Below are 21,098 nucleotides of genomic sequence, written 5' to 3' on the forward strand. Positions count from 1 at the left end.
CATCCACTCCTATACCTTCAACTCAACACACTCCTGCCTTTGCTGCCCTCAGCACCCAGCACCTCATCCTCAGCTCTCGGCTCAGCTTGCAGCCCCCTCTGGGAAGCAGGCCCTGAGTCTCCGGTGCCCCTTCCCATCACATTTTTATTGGGATTATGGCCACCCAAATTGGGGGCTGGTCTCATCTGGGCTAATCAGCAGCATTGTTTCCTTTCCTTCATTCCCAGTCCTGAGCCAGGCCAGGCCCCCAGGACACCCTGGCCCCACAGGGATCTTTCCAGAATGCGAATGGGATCATGCCACTTGGCCTGTTTAGCTCCAAGTGGCTCTCAATTCCTCGTGCTTCCCTGCCTTCTTCTCAGCCTGTTCAAAGGCTCTTTTTGAGAGTGCATCCCCCCTCCCAAGCCCCTCTGCTACCACTTTCCGCACCCCCCAACCCTTAGGGCCATTTTGGTGAGCTCCGGAGTTTGAGGACTGAGTTTTCACCTTTGCCACCTGAGTGTCAACATGATGGAAGACAGACTCACTCTTCACCCACTCTCCTCCAACCCCGCAGTACAAGCCTTATCTTCTGCTTTCTTCAGAATAGGAAGGATGAAAAGGAGTGCCACTTTCTTGCTCAGTTGGAAACCTGGAGTCATCCAGGCTTCTCTGGCCAGCAGGCCCCAGGCTTCTGCCCTCAGGGAGGCTTTCTGCCCTGGGTACCCTGAGCCAGCTCGTTCCTCCTCTCCCCAGTGCATTGGAGCCTCCCTTCATCTGTGTCTTGCCACCTTTTGTCACTTTTGTCCCTGCAGAATCAAGCTGCTAACATAACTCTCTTGTCACTCCTCTGCTGGGAAGCGGCCCCCAGTCCCCACTGCTTGAAGAATGGAGTCCAGCCACCATCACTGAAAAGTACAGCTACATCACTGAAAGTACAGCTACAAACAAATGATCTTCAACATCAGACTACAGTTTAAACACATGTAAAAAACATCGTCTAAAACCTTAAGTACATTTTAATATCAGTGGGAGAAAAAGATTCCTGCAGGAAGGAGAAAAAGAGAAAAAGAAAACAAAACCACGTGAAGCTTCCAGCTCTCTGTTTAGGTCTATTTCCTCCACTCCATTCTCCTGGGCTTTCTGGGGGAGGTTCATCCCCCAGTTCCCTTTCTCTTTTGACTCTGCAAGTACCCCATTAAAACCCTATATGACCTTGATAGGAGGAAGGAGCTTGTCCTGGAAGTAAATGTAACATATTTGCTTTCTTAAATTCCAAATGCAATCTCAAGAGCAGAAATGCCCTAGTAAGTCAACTTTTCAAAGAAAAATTTCCAAGTCTGTATAGTTGAACCTATTGTGTTTGTCATTTGTACTCTGGGAGACAATACCATAGTGATTTTTACTTTATATTTTTATGTGTTTTTTTTTGTGGGGTTTGTTTTGACCCCACAAACATCTTTCAGTCATTCAAAATCGTATGGAGAATTTGTGGGCCCAGGATATGACCCAGCAGTCACTAGGAAAAGTGGGCTTCCAGAACCACCTTGGGTGCTTGGGGGTCTCACTCTCCTGTCGTCGGGGATCTTTCTATAAAGTAGCCCCTTTTCTTTCTCGCATCTTCTGGTCCTCTAAGTTCCTCCTCACAGTCCATAAATATCCTCAAGTTCCTCCCATCTTAAAACAAAACAAAACAAAACCCAAACCCTCCCCTCAGCTCTGCACTCCCACCCCCCATCTAATGGCATTCTGCTCCTTCTCTTGCTCTCCCTCAATCTTTGCCTCCTCAGCAAAATTTCCTGGAGGCACTGTCTGCACTGCCTCACTTCCTCCCTACAAGCCAGCTCAGCTCCTGTCTCCTGCTGCACAACTGTGCCCCCTCCCCCAGTCCCTGCCCCCATGGTTGGCTGAGGGGCTTCTCCTGGTCCAGGGGCTCTGACCTAGCCTCTCAGCTCACCGGCAGGACCCACTTCCTGCCCCATTTCAGGACGAGCACCGCCCCGTAAACTTTTTCCCCTGTAATGTTTATTTTTCAGACCATTTTAAGTTGTTTTGTCTTTTAGAAGAGGCGAGTAAAAAAGTAAAGTTGAAAAAAAGTAAAACAAATTAATAGGAAGTATTTCAACTGACGATTAATTGGTGATGTCTGCCTTAGGACATTTTTTTTCTCTCCTAAAAATAATTTTTAAAATTATCCATGAAGACTTCTGCCCTTCCAATGTCACCGGAGACTAGGACGTTGTCTAAGAAGCTATCTTAGTCATTTGATGGGGGGGGATTGGGGGGGTTGTGGGGGGGGTGGCAGGAGCACTGACCATGTAGGAACGACCAGGATCCAAATCTTGCATATTTAGGCATTGATTTGTGGAAGATTGGTAAATAAAAATGACTTTTGTCTGGTAGAGATGCAAATTAATTCCAATACAGATGAGAACCCAAAAGGTCTTATTCCATTGGACTGTAATCAACCAGATGTGCACAGAACTTCGCAATCTTATTTCAGCAATCTTTCCTTCGATGACTACACATGGCCTGCTTCCGGCATCCTCTTGGGAAATGATGTTTCATCTTCAGTGTAAAACGTCTTTAAAAGTTAATTTTGAAAATGGGATTGTGGAGGAAGTCGGCCTGACCCTCAAACTGCTTTTGCAAAATAAACGTTCATCGTAAAAAATTGTAAAGTGAGTAATAACAGCGAAGCCTTAAGACCACCAAACACTGCTCCGATTGCTTTAGGGGCTTGGGGTACAGGAGGGCAGGAAGCTGAACGGGGAGGGAAAGCTGGTCCTGGACCGACCACACATCAGATGGGTGCAGGGCACCAAGGCCCCGCCGGCAGCCGGAGGCCGACCCCACCCTGCGAGGCGACCCTCGCAAGGCCCAGTCCCGCCCCACGCGCGCCTCGGCCCCGCCCCCGCGGCAGAGAGCCAATCAGCTCGCTTCCTGCAAGTAGTCGCCCGCCTTCCACCTCGCTTCGTCCGATACCGCGCCTGCGCAAGAGGTCATTCCTTCCCCTCCCCCGCGGCCACTCCTGAGCCTTCTGCGCGCGCGCAGTGACGATGCTCCCGTGAGGCAGTGCGAGGCGCGGAGCGGGGCGTTGGGTTGCTGAGCGGGCGCGAGCCGTGGTTCCTGAGGTGAATGGCACCGGCCTTGCAGTTCCGGAGCGGCGCTGACCACCTGGCTGCCCCTCCTTGTGGGTGCCCCTGGGGACTCCTTTCAAGCGCGCGAGTGGCTGCCGCAGGGCAGGGAGCCGGCCGGCTAGGCCTGGGGCGCGTGGGAGGGCGAGGGTCCCGGGGCCCGGGTCCCGCTTTGTCCCTGAGGCGCGGTGGGGACGCGGGCCGACGCACGCGGGCTCTGCGGAGTCAGTCCATCACCTGACGGGGCTTATGCGGTTTGTCTTTGACGCCGACTTGGTTGTTGTGGACGTGTGTCTTACTAACAGCGAACGCTTCGGGACTGAAGGACACAAAACACCACGAGATTTTGGTGCCAATCTGTTAGGTTGGTCGTTTGTCTGTCTGTACAACTTAACCACCGTCACGGAAGTTCGATTAGTTAAATCGTCGTGCATTCCTCCCTCAGTGGTGCCTCTGTTGAAAAGCAACATGTCTGAATGCTTTTATTTAATGATTGCTCAGTTCTTCAACTTTAAACCTGCTTTTCCCTGCACTAGGTTGGTCCTATCCCGACAGTGATTCTCGTGCGAATGGCGGATGGTAATTGACTCATCGAGGTAAATATTTAGTTGACTTTTCTCAAGAAACTTACCTTTGTTTTTATTTTCTTAGCAAGGGCAGGAAACAGAGGCTGCTTAACCACATCATGGCTTGGACTTGTTTATTTTGAATTAAAAACTGAGCTAATGCTCAATGAAATATAACAAATTAAACCACTTTTATGTTTGGAAAAAACAAGACTTTGGCCTTACTAGGTTTCATTGTTGTTGCAGTGGTCTAAGTTCTAAGTACCGTATTTTGCCGTGTGTAGAATGCGCACTATTTTTGCCCAAATAAAAATAAGGATGCGCATTGTACACGGTAGTACGAAAAAATTAAAAGATTTTTTTCCCCTGAAAGTTTGTGACAAAAACGTGGTGCGCATTATACACGGCAAAACGCGGTGATACCCTTATTGTTTGTTTCATCTTCATCAGACATTTCAGCTACAACTACCTCTGGGTTAGATGGTACCGTCTATTTTTTCATACTTCTCTGTACTGTCCTTTTAAAAATATGGTCACCTTATTTGTGGTCTAATACTTGTCTTTTCCACCCTAGGAGAAATCATAGACTCAAAATATTTTTCCTCTTCTCTATGGACTTAATATAAAATTAGTTTTGTTTATATTTGGATTTATTTTCTAAATACCAACACCATGAACCCATATCACTTATAGAAATTTGGGTAGTTAAACCATGAGTTGTGGAAAAGATTTTGTGGAAACATTAAAAAAAATTGACTACCCCAAAGCGGACATTCTTAATGGGGAAGATTTTGACTGGTTGTTTGAGACTGTTGAAGATGACTCATTTTTGAAGTGGTTTTGTGGAAATGTGAATGAACAGAATGTATTGTCTGAAGAAGAATTGGAAGCTTTTAGCATTCTTCAAAAGTCAGGCAAGCCTATTCTAGAAGGAGCAGCATTGGATGAAGTTCTTAAAACCTGTAAAACTTCTAATTTGAAGACACCGACCCTGGATGACAAAGAGCTAGAGAAATTAGAGGCTGAGGTTCAAACTCTGCAGAAATTAAAGAACCTTAAAATTCAGCGACGTAATAAAGGCCAGTTGATGGCTTCGGTAACTAACCACAAATCTCTGAGGTTAAATGCTAAAGAAGAAGAAGCCACTAAAAAGCTGAAGCAGAGTCAAGGAATTCTAAATGCTGTGAATACTAAGATCAAGAATGAACTTCAGGTTCTTACAGATGGAGTTGCAAAATTGATGATGTTCTTCAGATGTTCTAATTTGGGTCAAGGGACAAATCCACGGGTGTTTTTATCTCAGTTTTCTTTGGAAAAATACCTAAGCCAAGAAGAGCAAAGCACAGCAGCATTAACTTTATATACTAAAAATCAGTTCTTCCAGGGTGTACATGAAGTAGTTGAAAGTTCAAATGAAGAAAATTTTCAACTTTTAGATATACAAGCACCATCTATTTGTGATAATCAAGAAATCCTTGAGGAGAGATGGCTAGAGATGGCTAGGCTGCAGCTAGCATACATTTGTGCTCAACATCAATTAATTCACTTGAAAGCAAGTAATTCGAGCATGAAGTCAAGTATAAAATGGGCAGAAGAAAATCTTCACAGCCTCACTAGCAAGGTAAGCATGAGACATGAGGCTGGATTCATATTGTAATTGTTAGCAATGGGGGATAGAATATTGATATTTAGAAAGGGGGATATAATAAATCAATTGTTCAGTGCTTAGTCTGATAAGTCAGTTTCATACAAACAGGTCTTCATATTAGTGGAGGGCAGAATTAGGAGTTATAACCCCAACAACATCTAATTTTAAACAAAAGTACTTATGCATTCTGAATTTGACGTTTGTATTGGCTCAGATACAGACGACACTGAAACTTCCTTTACGATGTGTGGGTAAATAACCTTATTGGTGTGCCAGGGTATTCTGCCTTGTTTGCCCTGACTGGAGCATAGTGCTAATGAAATCAGAGGTCTAGTTCAGGAGACTGAAACCCTGATTCTCTGTTGAGAATGTACAGGTGTATTGCAGATACCCATCTGCTGTCTGGGAAAACTCGCGTTCTTGGTGATGTAACCACTATATAGTTGAGTAAAAATACAACTTTGTGAAACTGAACACCAACGCCAAGTTAGTATCACTGACAAACTTTGGATAATGTATGAAGTCCTGTCATTCTGTGGAGAAGACTGTAATCTTCTGACAGACCAGAAGAATAGCTACTGAGATTATTTTAATTTTAAGAAAAACTTAAATAACATACATTTGCAATCAGTAGTGCTAATAATTTTTATTGATTAAGACAAGCATGACAAGATCTCTATTTTGGTAGCCATTAATTACTATGTATAAATGTGGTAGTAATAGCATTAAAATTTAGCAATTTATACTGGCTTTACCCTTGTCTTAGTCCACACTTTTCCTTTTTCAGTTGTGATTTTGTCTTTTGCTAACACGAGATTATTTTTTATTAGTGAGCATGTTATCTGATAACCTAAAATGGAAAGTGAAAATAATTTTTAAACTACTTGAGCATTATATATACAGTTTGAAATGTAATTGCTTTCTTTTTATAGGCTCTTGGCAAAGATAATTTGGATGCTAAAATTTCTAGCTTGAACAGTGAGATTCTGAAACTTGAAGAACAAATTACTCGTATAAAAGACAGAAGCTTGCCTGCTGTGGTAAAAGAGAATGCCCAGTTATTGAATATGCCAGTTGTAAAGGGAGATTTTGATCTGCAGATTGCTAAACAAGACTATTATACAGCAAGACAAGAGTTAGTTTTAAATCAGTTGATAAAGCAAAAGGCATCATTTGAACTTCTGCAGTTAGCATATGAAATTGAATCGAGAAAGCACTGGGACATACACCGTCAACTTGAAAATTTAGTTCAAGAACTTAGTCAAAGTAATACGAAGCTCCACCAGCGATTAGAAATGCTAGCAGACCCATCAATATCTCATCAGATAAATCCAAGGAACACCATTGATAGCAAGGATTATTCTGCTCACAGGTATGCTTCATTTTAATATTTTTTTGTTTGTTTTGTAAAATACTAGAGAGAGCTTGAACTGAAATTGTGGAAGTTTAAAAAATTCTTTGTACTCCACTTTTGGCCTTTCTATTCTCCCACTTTTCTATGCCTCTTTTTCCTTTTTGCTCCCTTTTCCTTTCATGTTAAATCTGGAAGTAGTTACTGTAGAGCTGAGGTGGATGGGTTGGAGGAATTGAATATATACAAGGTCCTACCTTTAGGCACCTTTATTTAGATGCCCTGTTTGAGATTTGGGGCAGGAGTTGAACTACAGCAGGAAGTTTGAGTACAGCTTAGTGTACAGTAGGTATTACTGGGTAGAGGATTGCATTTGGAGAAGGTGACAGTAGAGAGGGAAGACTTCAATTCTGTGTCTAGTCCGGTTAGTTGATGAGAATGAATGCTACTTTCCACCTTTTCTGGATGTCTAAGCAATTGATGGTATGAGGATTCTGAAATTGGATGGTTAGAGTAGTCAAAGGCCTAAAAAACCTGGATCCTACTGATTTTTCTCCAGGACAAGAGGAAAATCATCTAATCCTTTTGTTTTCTTAATGAAATGAGGGGCATAGATAGGACTGCCTCGTTGCAGTTTCAGAGGGTGGCATTGTCAGGACCTATGTGAATGGCGCCCTCTAGAATTGTGTTGTCACATCTCACAGGAACAAAATTGTCAGCCTTGGGCTTGAACTAGTTTTAGGAAGTCTGTTGCAGCTTGCTAAAATATTAGGTTGGTACAAAAGTAATTGCAGTTTAAAAGGTTAAAAATAATTGCAAAAACCGCAATTACTTTTGCACCAACCTAATAATTAAAACACACACACACACACATTAATTTTAAACAAAAGAGCAGACCCATTTTGTCAGATGTGTGTAGAAGGTGCTGCCTCTCATTTTTCCATTTGCCTGGTAGGATTTTTCTGCCATTAATGTTTTAAGTATTAAAGTGACATCATGGCTCATCAAGAATTTGTCAACCAAATGTGAACAAAACTGGAGGAACAAGTTTACTCTTACTATTTATGGAGCTCTGTTTTGTTTCACATTTTTATATTTCCAATTTTTGTTTTTAAATCCACCACAATCCTTTAAAATAGGTAGATATTAAGATGTGAAAATTGACTCTCAGAGGTTGACTTGATCCAGGTTTCACATAATAGCCAGAACTCAGACCTAGGGCTTCTAAAGTTCGTCACTGTTTCTGCTACAGAATAGTTGTATCTGTAAAAGAAGTGTTTTCTTGGAGGTATCTGAAACGTACTTTGTTTGAAGTAGGTTAATGTCAGTTAAAGTAAAAAAGAATTTTATATTTTAAAATTTGGGAGAATGGGAAACTGGGGGTTCAGATACAATAATTACAGTACGTATTTTTCTAATGAGATAGTATTTTCATTGGAATGTTTTCAGTTACTTGATTTAGCAGCAGACAGATTAATATTTTTTAAGTTGTTAGCTATCCCAAAGACGCCCCAATATAGTGGATTGTAATTTTGAAAACTGTACTGACTGAAGGATTCTTTTCTCTAATTTTTTATTTTCACATTTTAGGCTTTATCAACTTTTAGAAGGAGAGAATAAGAAAAAGGAATTGTTTATAACCCATGGAAAACTGGAGGAAATGGCTGAGAAATTAAAACAGGATGTTTCTTTAGTACAAGATCAGTTGGCAGTATCTGCTGGAGAACATTCTTTCTTTGTGTCCAAACTGAATAACGATGTGGACATGCTTTGTGATGCTTTGTATCAGGGAGGAAACCAGCTTTTGCTTAGTGATCAGGTGGGTGCTTGCCGTAGTAATTAAAAATGCTTTAAAAAATAATCTTCATTGTAAAAGATACTAAAGAAAATGTTAACTTGAAGAAAATACTACCCCAAATCCCATTGTCCTAATACAAAGTTTACTTTTTTATAGCTTTTAGTTTTTCAGATAGTTTTGATAGTGTACACAGAATTTTTTAGACTTATTAAATATTTTAGATATATGAAAATAGGTAATGCTTATGCTAAGAATTTTAAAAAAATAATAAAACCACCCCTGTATTTTTTCACCTATTTTAGACAATTGTCTTTATGTCTTTAAAATATACAGATATATGCATATACAGATATATGCTTAGTGATAGCATGTCCTCCTAATAGCGTTCCCCTCTCTTTAAGGAGTAACTACTATGCTTAATTTTATCATTTGCTCTTACTTGTAGTTCTATTGCATATATATATATATATCTAGACTGTATATAGTTTAGTTTTATGTATTTTTCAACTTTACATAGATGGTATTGTACGCATTCTTCAGTAAACTTGCTTGTTTCTTAATATGATTTTGAGATTCATGCATGTTGATATATGCAAAGCTGTAGTTCATTCTTGGTGTTCTCTTTCATGTAGTTAGTATTCCATTGTATGAAATCCCATAATTTAATGATCAGTTTTGTTGACAGACATTTAGGTTATTTCCAGTTTTTGCTACTGTAGATCATACTGGTATGGACAGTCTTGTTACATGTCTCCCAGTTGCACATGCATGTGCGTGTACATACACTGTCACTCAGGAGTGGAATGCTGGGTCACTGGGTCACTTCTACAGGGCACATCACATTATTTTCCGAAGCAGTTGTACCGTATTGTAGCAGCAGTGTCCTAAGGTGGTGTTTATGCACATCCTTTTCATCACAGCATTGTCTGATTTATATACTTCTCAGTCTGTGCATACAAAATAGCATCCCATTGGTTCCTTTCTGTTGTTTACTGGCCATTCATCTTTTTCTGAAAATTACTTCTGTCCACTTTGCCTCTTTCAGATTATTTTTAAAAAATCATTTGTAGGAGCTATTTATATATTTTAAATGCAAATCCTTTATCAGTTATGTGTGTTAAATATATTCACTCCCTATTTGTGGCTTGTCTTTTTATAGTTTTTTGGTTTTGGGTTTTGTTTTTTTTTTAGTATTTTAATTTTGATGTCATTTATCATTCTTTATGGTTTGTCCTTTTTATATCTTGTTTTGTATGTCTTGTTAAGGTTTGCCCTTAACATCATGATATCTTTTACTTAAGGTATGTTCAATTTTAGGTTTTTGATCCTCTAGGACTTTATTTTTATGTACGACGTAGAGTTCTAATTTATTTATTTTTTCCCCTATGAATAACCAAATTGTCCCATCGCCATTTATTGAGGCATACAGACACTTGTCTTTCTGGTGAAGGGAACCTCTTAACATTATGACATAAATGATCCTGCAATGCTTTTACCTTCATGTCTGTTTTGTTAGATAGTATGGGCACTGCCACTTCTGAACCTTAAACTGGTTTCAAAGTCTTCGAGTCTTTAGAGGACCTAGGTGATTCCTATCTGGGCCCTAATTCTAGCCAAGGGCTCTTGCACTTCTGGGCCATCCTGATCTTAAGATTGTTGGAATTGGGGCGGCCGGATAGCTCAGTTGGTTAGAGCGCGGTGCTCTTAACAACTGGGTTGCCGGTTCAGTCCCCACATGGGCCACAGTCCTCCACAACTAGATTGAAACAGCTACTTGAATTGGAGCTGATGGGTCCTGGAAAAACACACTTAAATGAATAAAAGTTATAAAAAAAGATCGTTGGTGTCCTTTAAGTTGTTAGCTTATTGTGAACACGGTCTCCTGTTTGAGTCCACACTTTCCGTAGACCTTGGACTTTTCTTTTTCTCCCATTCATCTTGTGAGTCAAGAATCATAGGTTCTAATTTTTTAGGATTGGCAGTTGCCCTAGAGTAAAGCTGCTCCTGGGCTCCCTTACCAATCTGGGTTGTTTTATGGACTTGTAGTTCCTTTTGATGTCTTATCTCTTTGTTGTTTTTAGGAAGTTTTTGTTTTGTTTGATTTTTTTTTTTTAAATACCTCATTTAGCCTTTTACGTTTTTTTCCTATGGGAGGATTGATCTGAATAACTAGTCTACTTTTCCTTGAAACAGGAAAACTTGTGATTATTTTTTTAATAATTTTTATTCCAGTAAGCAAAACAATTTTTGTGATAAAACATACAAAATGTAAGAATTTTCAGTTTTAACCATTTTTAAGTGTACAATTTTGTGGCGTTAAGTACATTCCCAGTATCATACAGCCGTGACCACTATACATTTCCAGAACTTTTTCATCTTCTTCAGTCCCTCTATTCCACTTTCAGTCTCTGGATTCAGTTACTCTTAGTACTTCATAGAAGTGGAATCATACAACATTTGTTCTTTTGTGTTTGGCTTATCTCACTTAGCATAATGTTCGTAAGTTTCATCCACATTATAGCATGTGTCAGAATTTTATTCCTTTTTATGGCTGAGTAATATTGCATTGTATGTATATGCCACATTTTTTTCATCTGGTCATCTGTTGAAGGATACTTGGGCTGTTTACACCTTTGGGCTGTTGTGAATAATGCTGTTATGAACATTGGTGTACAAGTATCTGAGTCCCTATTTTCATTTCTTTTCGGTATGTGTCTAGGAATAGAATTGCTGGATCATATGGTAATTCTATGTGTTGTGTTTTTTAAAAATTTTATTCGGGAACATTGGGGAACAGTGTGTTTCTCCAGGGCCCATCAGCTCCAAGTCGTTGTCCTTCAATCTAGTTGTGGAGGGCGCAGCTCAGCTTCAAGTCCAGTCGCCGTTTTCAATCTTCAGTTGCAGGGGGCGCAGCCCACCATCCCATGCGGGAATTGAACCCGAAACCTTGTTTTTGAGAGCCTGCGCTCTAACCAACTGAGCCATCCAGCTGCCCCTCTGGAAGCTCAGCGGCAGCTCGTTGTTTTCAGTCTAGTTGTGGAGGGTGCAACTCACTGGCCCCTGTGGGACTCGAACCGGCAACCCTGTTGTTCAGAGCTTGTGCTCTAACCAGCTGAGCCACCTGGCTCCCTGGTAATTCTATGTTTAACTTTTTGAGGAACTCCCTAACTTTTCCACAGCAGCGCCACCATTTTACATTCCCACCAGCAATGTACAAGGGTTCCAGTTTCTCCTTATCCTTGCATACACTTTTATTTTCCGTTTTAAAAAAATATGTAATAGCCATACTAATGGGTATGAAGTGATATTCGTGATTAGCGTTTTTTTTTTAAATCTATTACTGATTTTGTCTTGTTCCAATAAATAGTTGTATAAAAGTCTTGTATGATTGTGGATTTGAAATTTTCTCCTAGTTCTATCAGTTTTTTGTTTTGTTTTGTTTTAAATCAGTAAATGTTTATTGAGTGCCTACTGTGTGCCAGGAGTTTTTTTCTTTATATTTGAATTTATTTTATAAGTTATATCCAAGTTTAAAATTGCAGTGAGTTATTATCCTGGTAAATTTAATTGCAGTGAATTGAACCATTTAGCATTACAAAGTGACCCTTTCTATTCCTATTATGCTTTCTGTCTCAATATTCTTTTATCTGATGTTAATATTTCTATGTCATCCTTCTTTTGGTTAGTATTTGCAAGGTATGTGCTTTTTACCTTTACTTATATATCTTTCTTATTCCTTTTTATATACCTTTATGAAATAAACATTTCACTCTAAATAGTTTTCTTAGTTTTTAATGTTACAGTACTCCGTTGATGTAATTACCGTGTCAAGTTCTGTAGCCAATCCACCATTGTTGGATTCTTGGATAATCTTCATTTTCTTTTGATTGCTCTTGAAAGACATACATATCTTGTGCATATAGCTTCTTGTTGTTGGACACTTTCCTTTGGGTAAATTCTTGGAAGTAGGACTATTGGGTTTCTTGAGTCTACACTTTTTTTTTCGCTATACTGCTTTTTGAAGGAGTTGTACCTGTTTACAATGCCACCAGCAGTATTGAAATGATCATATGGTACACCGTCATTTCATGAATTACTAAGGAAAAACTTTTTTAGTTAAACTGACTATTTTCTTACTTAGAATTTTTATTTCATACTTATTAAAAGATCCCTCTTAAGTGCATATAGACCTAGATTTTTGTCATATCACTCTTGAATATAAAAGAAAAAATAAGGCAGTTAAAATAGAGTATTTCTAAAGCTTCACATTCAGTTTCAATTCTTCTGTGTTGTTTTTTGACTCAGTGGTCTACATTTTTCCACATTATACATCGAGGATATTGATGATAGCAAAAAATACTAATAACCTGATTAAAAAGTGTGCTAAAGACTTGAACAGATATTTCTCCAAAGAAGACATACAAATGGGCAACAGGTACATGAATAGATGCTCAGTGTCACTAATCATCAGGGAAATGCATTAAAACCACAATGAGATATCATCTCACACCTGTTAGGATGGCTATTTTAAAAAGAAAAAGACATTAAGTGTTTGTGAGGATGTGGAGAAACCGAAACCCTTGTACACTGTTGGTGGGAGTGCAAAATGTTGCAGTTGCTGTGGGAAACAGTTTGGAGGTTCCTCAAAAATTAAAAAAAAAATAGAACTACCATATGATCCAACAATCCCACTTCTGGATATTTAAACAAAGGAATTGGAATTAGGATCTCAAAGAAATACTAGCATTCCCACATTTTTTGCAGCACTACTCATAATAGCCAAGATGTGGGAACAACCTAAATGTTCATTGGTAGAGGGGTGGATAGAGAAAATGTATATACATACAGTGGAATATTAGTCAGCTTTAAAAAAGGAAATTCTGCAGTATGTGACAACATGGATGAACCTTGAGGAAATGATGCGAAGTAGAAGAAGCCAGTCACAAGGATAAGCGATGCATGATTCTGCTTATATGAGATCCCTAAAATAGTCGCATCATAGAGGCAGAGAATAGCACATGTGGTTTACCAGGGACTGGGAAGGGGGACATGAAGGGGTGCTGTTAATCAAGCAGGTGTAAAGTTTCAGTTGTGCAAAACGAAAATGTTCTAGAGATCCGCTGTACGGCGTTGTGCTGTACTTCGCAGTTCTGTGCTGTACTTCGCAGTTCTGTGCTGCACTCCTAAAAATCCGTGAAGGAGACAGCTCACGTTAAGTGTTCTTACCACTATAAACTTTTTTTAATGTCAGTAATGCAGCATTCTTTATGTGTGTCTGGTCAATAACAATGACGTGATACTCTTGATTATAAAATGCATGTTAGTTTTGGATATTTTGAAATGTGATTGTAGCCTAGAATCACTAAAATATGGTGATTTCACTATAATCTTATTGGATGTCATTATTTAATGTTTTCCCTAGCCTAGTGAGGTACAAAATGCCATCCAAATTTAACTTAACATTTTTATTATTAATGAAGTTGAATATTTTTCAGTATCTGTAGGAGTATTAGTTTAGCAATTGTTACAAAGGTTTTTAGTATTGAAATTAAAGGTGAGATTTTTTTTCTCGTTGTATTCAAGTTTACCAAGTTTTTCCTAAAAGGGAGACCACTTATTGTAAATATGCTTGATATTTTTTAAATGTAGTTTTAGTACTGTGCTCTGGCTTTTATGACAGGTGTTAGCTGTCATTCTTGAACTTGCACATTAGAATCACGTGGGAGCCTGTTGAAATGTAGCTTTCTGGCCCTGTCGCAGAGTCTGAGTAACTTTGAGCAGAGTAAGGTACGAGAATCAGTATTCATAACTGGCACCCACGTGATTACCATGCTTGTGGCCTGTGCTGAGAAGCTCTGGAACATTCTGAGGTAGTTTGAACTACAGATTTTCTGAGAAGCTCTTTGGTAGTACTGGCTGAAATTGTATAGGAGTAGAATACTTAGTTAGAAAGCCATGGAAACTTGTTAAAAAATTGCTTTTAATGTTAGGAAGTGAGGAGTTTCAGTTGATTAAATGTGATGGGTCCGGCACGTCTAAGTTCTTGAGCAGGACAATGACATGATAAGTCAGGATTGTTGAATGTCACATGTAATTTAATCTTCTATAACAAGGTGAAAAAAAGAAAAAAAATGGAGATTTTTGATGAGGTAATTCTTTTTCACTGGTAATTGCTGTATTTCAAGGCTTTCTCTGTATTATTCTCCTATGTTTAGAATAAACAGATTAGGCTGAAATAAGGTTTGATTAGTTGAGTACAATGTAAGCTCCATGAAAGAGATGGTGTTTATTCTTGTAATCTGTAGTCTCTAAAACAGTGCTTGGCATGTGGCAGGCATTCAGGACTATTTTTGAATGTATGAATATGCAGAACAGTTTTTACATATCAAGTCTTCTTCAGGGAGTAAGAGTATGTTTTGAATCACTTAAAATTGCCTATCAGAAGTTGTTGCAATTGATCTTACATAGAATTTATATTAAACCTGTGGATTTTTCATTAAGTTTCGCTTATTAAAATTGTGGGAATGATGATTATATCATTTATATTCTTTCCTTGTAAATTACATTTTAAAATTTATAATTGGTATTGTAAAAAGAGTTCTTGAATTTTAAAAGCATTTTTATTTTCTTTTTAGGAGTTAATGGAGCAGTTTCATCAAGTAGAATCTCAGCTGAATAAACTAAATCATCTTCTTACTGATATTCTTGCTGATGTGAAAACAAAAAGAAAAATTTTGGCATCTAACAAATTGCATCAAATGGAAAGAGAATTATACGTATATTTTTTAAAAGATGAAGGTTATCTGAAAGAGATTGTGGAGAATTTAGAAAAGCAATCAAAGATTAAGGCTGTTGGTCTCAAAGATTGAAAATTACTAAAAACTGAATTTTTATTACATATGCTCTGTCTTAATGTTTTATGTATTAGGAGGAGAATATAGCAAATAACCACTACTAGGATTTTAAATTTGAGGTCAATGGAACATTTAATGAATTCAAGTGTTATATCAGTTCGTTTTCTTCTTATGTAACACGTTTGTTTAGAGTACCAGTGCTGTACATGACTTGAACATTTACTTGGTGGCACTTAGTCTTGGTAACGTTTTGCTTATAGGGAAACAGCATTACAGTAGTCCCGCCCTTATCTGCAGTTCCAGTTACCCGTAGTCCACCGCAGTCTGAAAATATTAAATGGAAAATTCCAGAAATAAACAATTCATAAGTTTCAAATTGTTTGCCATTCTGAGTAGCATGATGAAATCTCACACATACCTGCTCCATCCTGTTTGGGACTTTGATCCTCCCTTTGTCCAGTGTCACCACGCTGCATAAGACCTGCCTGTTAGTCACTAAGTAGCTGTCTTGATTATTAGGTCCACTGTTGCAGTATTTGTGTCCAACTTACCCTTCCTGTACTTAATGGCCTCAAAGTGTAAGAATAGTGATGCGGGCAGTTCAGATATGCCTAAGAGAAGCTATAAAGTGCTTCTTGTAAGTGAGAATGTGTGTATGTATGTATGTATGTATGTATGTATGTATGTATGTAGTATGTACAGGAAAAAATAGTGTATATATGGTTCGGTGCTGTCTGCGGCTTCAGGTGTCCACCGGGGGTCTTGGAACATATCCCTCGTGGATAAGGCGGTCACTACTGTATTATAAAATGCAAATATTTTTTAATAGTTATATCTACTAATTTTTTTAGAAATAGAACTTTTCTGCTATTTAAAAAATTATAGAACTTTGAATCAGCATTGTTAAAGCTACAGACCTTAATATATGGAATAGCCAAGTCCCTTCACACTTTAGTGTAAAGTCAAATTCTGCCCGTATTCCCTCCTAATTTTTTGCTACAGACTTTGAGATTCTTAATGTTCTTAGTTAGACCACAATGAATGTCAAGTCTCCGTGGCTCATTGTTTATTTTAACAGGCTGGGTTCTGGGGACTCAAAATTTCTGCAAGACAGATCTCAGCAGTGTGTGACTCCAATGAGACTTCCACATGAATGACTTGCAAATGAAATTTCAGAATTCCTAGACATGGTTGCTCAAAAGATGTAGAATGCTATTCTCATCAGCTTCTTAGGAGTGAGAACACTTAAATGTTGGGCTATTAGTTGGGATACAAGTGTAGTATTTGGACAATTAGAAATTATTTTAAGGGTTGGTATAAAATAATTTGTAGTAGTTTATTAGTTATTACATCAAATGTTTCTTTAGTGCCTGGTTTATACATGGCCTGTGTTACTTACCATGTAAGCTTTATAGAGATAAGATATATTACTTTCAGGAATATTTTTGCTTTAGAACTAGATTACTTGCTCTTAATATCTAAAAACTATGTTATAGGTGGTCTTTATGGAATTTTTCAGCTATCACCATCAGAAAATGGGTATGTTTAGGTAACATGACCCCTGATAATTTTTATAATCCATTGAACAAAAATGTTTGCCTATTGTACATTATTTAAAAATTTATTAAGTAGATCTTAAAATGCTTGAAAACTTCGTGGCAAAAATTTGGTCAGACTTTGTTCTTAGCTCCTCATGAGTACTTTTTCCTTTTTTTTTTTTTTCTATTCTACATTGGCGTGGAGAATTTACTTAAAATTTTTCTTTTCTCCAGTAATGTAGAAAAAAATATGTGACCTGGTTTTCTTGCTCATGGACTAGCAAATTCTGTTTAGTGTCAGATATGTTAGATGTCTGACCAGCTACTTGATGATTTGCACTGTCCCTTCCAGACCTTCACCCCCCTTAGCCCAGGGGGCCAGTGTGAGTGGAAGGATGTTGGGTTGTGAGTCTTATCATAATCACGCAAGTCAGTTAAAAGTAATTTTTATGTTATTTATATGTTTGAAGATTATAACAGCCATTTGTTTGAAACCTCAGGAAGTATTTAAATTGTTTCAAAACTGGTTACCTAGAAAATATGTTCTATACTTTGTTACTTGTTTACCATAACATCCCAGTTGAGCCGCTAACCGTTGCTTTCTTACTATGCTGTCTATATTAACGGAGATGATTTATGCCTATTTCTTGTGATTGTTAATATAATAATTTTTATGAAAATCTCTACATAAACATTTTCAAATAACTTGTTTCTTATTTTGAAGTTTCAAAATTAATATATGGGTATTGTGTTTATTTTATGTTTAGGATTTATGAAAATGGAAAGTTCTGAGGCATTTGTAGGCTTTGATCTCTGTAAGATACCACTTTCCAGTGTTGCTCAGAAGATTATGTCTGCTATGCATTCAGGTGATTTAGTGGAGTCTAAGAACTGGAGAGAGAGTGAAAAGAGTGAGTAAAATTATGAACCTATCTTTTGTCACTTTGAATGTTAATAATTTTTAAGACTAAGGTTTGGAAGTGAAATGGAGCAGAATTGCTCTGTAGGACTTACATTGTAAGGAAGCTTCTGCCTACAAACCGTGGAGCCCAGCTCCCCCTCGCTGTACTCATTCAGTGCTGACTGAGCTCACTAAATCTAACATTCTTTTAGCTCTTCATTGCTTTGAAAATGTAACACTGTCTTTCTGTTCTGGACACTTCTGTCAGACATCCTCTTCGAATCGGACCAGCTGTTTAACTGTGCCTGTTGCTTCAGCCTGAGCTATGGCGTCATTAAACCTGTACATCGTACAGTCAGCCCTCCATATCCACAGGTTTTTGCATCTGCAGGTCCAACCAACTGCAGATCGAAAATATTAGGAAAAAAAATCCCAGTAAGTTCCAGGAAGCAGCAAAACTTAAATTTATCACAGGCCCAGCACTACACTTAGTCCACGCAAATGAAGTGCCGTGTGGGATAACCTGCTGTAGCCTATTACGCCAACATGGGTTATACATCAACATTCCGTTCTATGGGAGGGACTTGAGCGTCCACAGATTTTGGTATCCCTGTGGGTCCTGGGACCCACCCCCGCGGATACTGAGGATGACTATTTGCTTATTGTGTGTGGTAGCCAAGAGAAGTGTTTTTGACAGTATGTGTATTACATTGCCATAGAAATTTGTAAACTGTTAGGTGGCAAAGATCAGTGCATTATGACAGAATAGTAAAAGCAGTGACGTGCTCACAAGTGTGACTGAAGTGTTTGGAATACCTTTTTTTTTCTTTTTTTTTTTACTAGCAAAGCAGTTTTGTTTTAAATTTGTAAGTCTTGGCCAATAATTTGTTTTCTACAGAGTAAGTTATAAGTGAGTGAGATAATTGATTATATTGAGATGAAATAATTGGAGAGTATTGACAAATGTAAATGCAGTTTCTTAAGATACAGCAGCGCTTAGCATTTCGATCTGTTCATATTCAGGTATCTGTTGCTTGCGTGTCTTACTATAGTAGGAGTCACTAGCAAAGGAACTGGTAAGAATTTTGGGGTGTGGCGACATACCTAGCAATCGATAGTGTTTTAGGAGGCATGATGGTGGTGGGGGATAGTAAAGAAAGATAAATATTTAAACATCAAAGAGCTTTCTCCTTTGTCCTGTATACTTGGCTTTCTAAAATAAGAGCAGTGTGCACTTGACAGGTGGAAATATACTTCCTTTCAAAAACTGATAAGAACAATGAAATGCCCCTGGTAGTATAATATGAGTAAGTCTCTGTTGAACAAAATCTCTGGCAGTCAGCCCATCTCATGAACATGTCATGTTCTTAAAATATCCTGTTAAAAACACTAGTATTCACAAATGTATTGAGAAGATAATGAAAAAAGATAAGGTATTTTCTGTCAAGTATTTTGGATTAGGAAAAATAGTGGATTTTCACAAGGACTCTATTTTCTGCTGTTATATAACACCAGAACTGCAAACTTAGTGATGAAAACAGCACACATTTGTTATCTCATGGATTCTGTGGATCAGGAGCCTGGACAGCGTAGCCAGGTCCTCTGTGGGGCTATGGTGCAGGTCTCAGCACCAGGGCTGGGGTCTCATCTGAAGCTCAAATGGGGATGCATTGGCTTCTAAGCTCATAGGGTTCTTGGCGGAATTCAGTTCCTTTCTACGGTTCTCTCCATAAGGCAGCATTTCATTGTCTAGCAGCTTTTTCAAAGACAGCAAGATTGTCTGTCCCTAGCAAGACTGACATTACAGTCTTCTGTAGCATAATCACAAACATCCTAACACCTTTGTTTTGTTCTGATCGTTAGAAGTGAGTGAACACGTCCCGCCTACGCTCAAGAGGAGGGAGTCACAGGGCATGAAGACTAGGAGGCAGGGGCTGTGGGCCACCATAGCGTCTGCCACAGGGTCCCACCAATTTTATTCTTACTTCGTAGAATTTGGATGAAAGTTGGATTGCTGGTGGGTTACTCATGAATGATGCTGGACCTGAGACCTAGTGATTCCTGGACTCTTGTCAAATGCTGAGCTGTTGTTACATCAAATCCTTGTGTCTTAAAAATAAAATACTGTAAATCAGCACTTCATTGCTGAAAGCCCATTTAATACCCGATAAATATCAAAATTGAACTCAGAAATCAGTAGAAATAAACTACAATTATTTGCTTTTCCAAACACTACGTTATCAATGTTACATGTCACCTTGGGGTCTCATTTTCTGATCTGCCAGACTAACTGAGGTATGTTGAGGTACACATCCGGTAAGGATTGGACTGTGTAGCTTCTTGCAGCAAGATTGATCTTTTATTTAAAACCCCTTTGCTGGGGCCGGCTCCATGGCTCAGGCGGTTGGAGCTCTGTGCTCCTATCTCCAAAGGCTGCTGGTTCGATTCCCACATGGACCAGTGGGCTGTCAACCACAAGGTTGCCACTTCAACTCCTCATATACAGAAGGAAATGAGAAAAGAATTCAAACATTTTACTACAAAAAAATCAATACATAAAAAAACCACACAAAACAACAAGAGACAGGAAATGAGAAACAAAAAAGCTATAAGGCATATAGAAAGCAAATAGCACAATGACAGATATAAGTCTCTTTTTATCAGTAATCACTTAAATTTAAGTGGATTAACCTCTACAATCAAAAGACAAATAGGCAGGGGCCGGCCCGGTGGCTCAGGCTCCATGCTCCTAACTCCGAAGGCTGCGAGTTCGATTCCCACATGGGCCAGTGGGCTCTCAACCACAAGGTTGCCAGTTCAATTCCTCGAGTCCCGCAAGGGATGGTGCGTAGCGCCCCCTGCAACTAGCACTGGCAATGACCTGGAGCTGAGCTGCACCCTCCACAACTAAGATGAAAAGGACAACAACTTGACTTGGAAAAAGACCTGGAAGTACACAATGTTCCCCAATAAAGTCCTGTTCCCCTTCCCCAATAAAATCTTTTAAAAAACACACAAAATACCTTTGCTGTGAAAACACTGAAAGTGTTTTCTACAGAGTAAGTTAGTGAATTAATATAACAAGGGCATCCATGTAACTACCACTCATATTGCCAGTACCTCAAAATTTCCTTCTGAGCAAAACGCTCTCCCTGCTCAGAGGTAAACATGATCCTGACTTAGGACAACCACTTCTTACTTCCCAGTCACGGGCATTTGTGTTGCTCTAAAGGCTTTTTTGGCAGATTACCCATCCACCACCCCAGAGTCTGTCTTTCCTCCTGAGGCACACGATCAGACAACATGGCTCAGTCTCCTTGCTCCTG

The 21,098-nt window shown here is 38.9% G+C and overlaps 2 protein-coding genes across 3 annotated transcripts in view; both read left to right on the forward strand.

Moving 5' to 3' along the window:
- The first annotated feature begins 3,037 nt into the window (after positions 1–3,037).
- On the forward strand, positions 3,038–17,599 carry HAUS3 (HAUS augmin like complex subunit 3). 2 transcript variants are annotated; one of them, XM_081062083.1, is made up of 6 exons: positions 3,038–3,172; positions 3,653–3,712; positions 4,257–5,303; positions 6,263–6,702; positions 8,272–8,500; positions 15,115–17,599. In XM_081062083.1, the coding sequence occupies exons 3-6, from the start codon at positions 4,395–4,397 to the stop codon at positions 15,346–15,348; spliced, it is 1,812 nt and encodes a 603-aa protein (XP_080918209.1). In that variant the 5' UTR covers positions 3,038–3,172; positions 3,653–3,712; positions 4,257–4,394; the 3' UTR covers positions 15,349–17,599. The 2 variants fall into 2 exon arrangements, with proteins under 2 accessions (XP_080918209.1, XP_080918210.1); XM_081062084.1 differs by having other exon boundaries at positions 3,049–3,113.
- The window catches only part of POLN (DNA polymerase nu), a 129,589-nt gene continuing 125,988 nt past the window's right edge, over positions 17,498–21,098 (forward strand). The window contains exon 1 of the mRNA XM_081062070.1: positions 17,498–17,782. Coding sequence (XP_080918196.1) covers positions 17,611–17,782 — 172 coding nt within the window. The 5' untranslated portion in view covers positions 17,498–17,610. The remainder of the gene's footprint in view (positions 17,783–21,098) is intronic.

The sequence above is a fragment of the Rhinolophus hipposideros genome, assembly GCF_964194185.1.
Source record: "Rhinolophus hipposideros genome assembly, chromosome: 1".
NCBI classification, from domain to species: Eukaryota; Metazoa; Chordata; class Mammalia; order Chiroptera; family Rhinolophidae; genus Rhinolophus; species Rhinolophus hipposideros.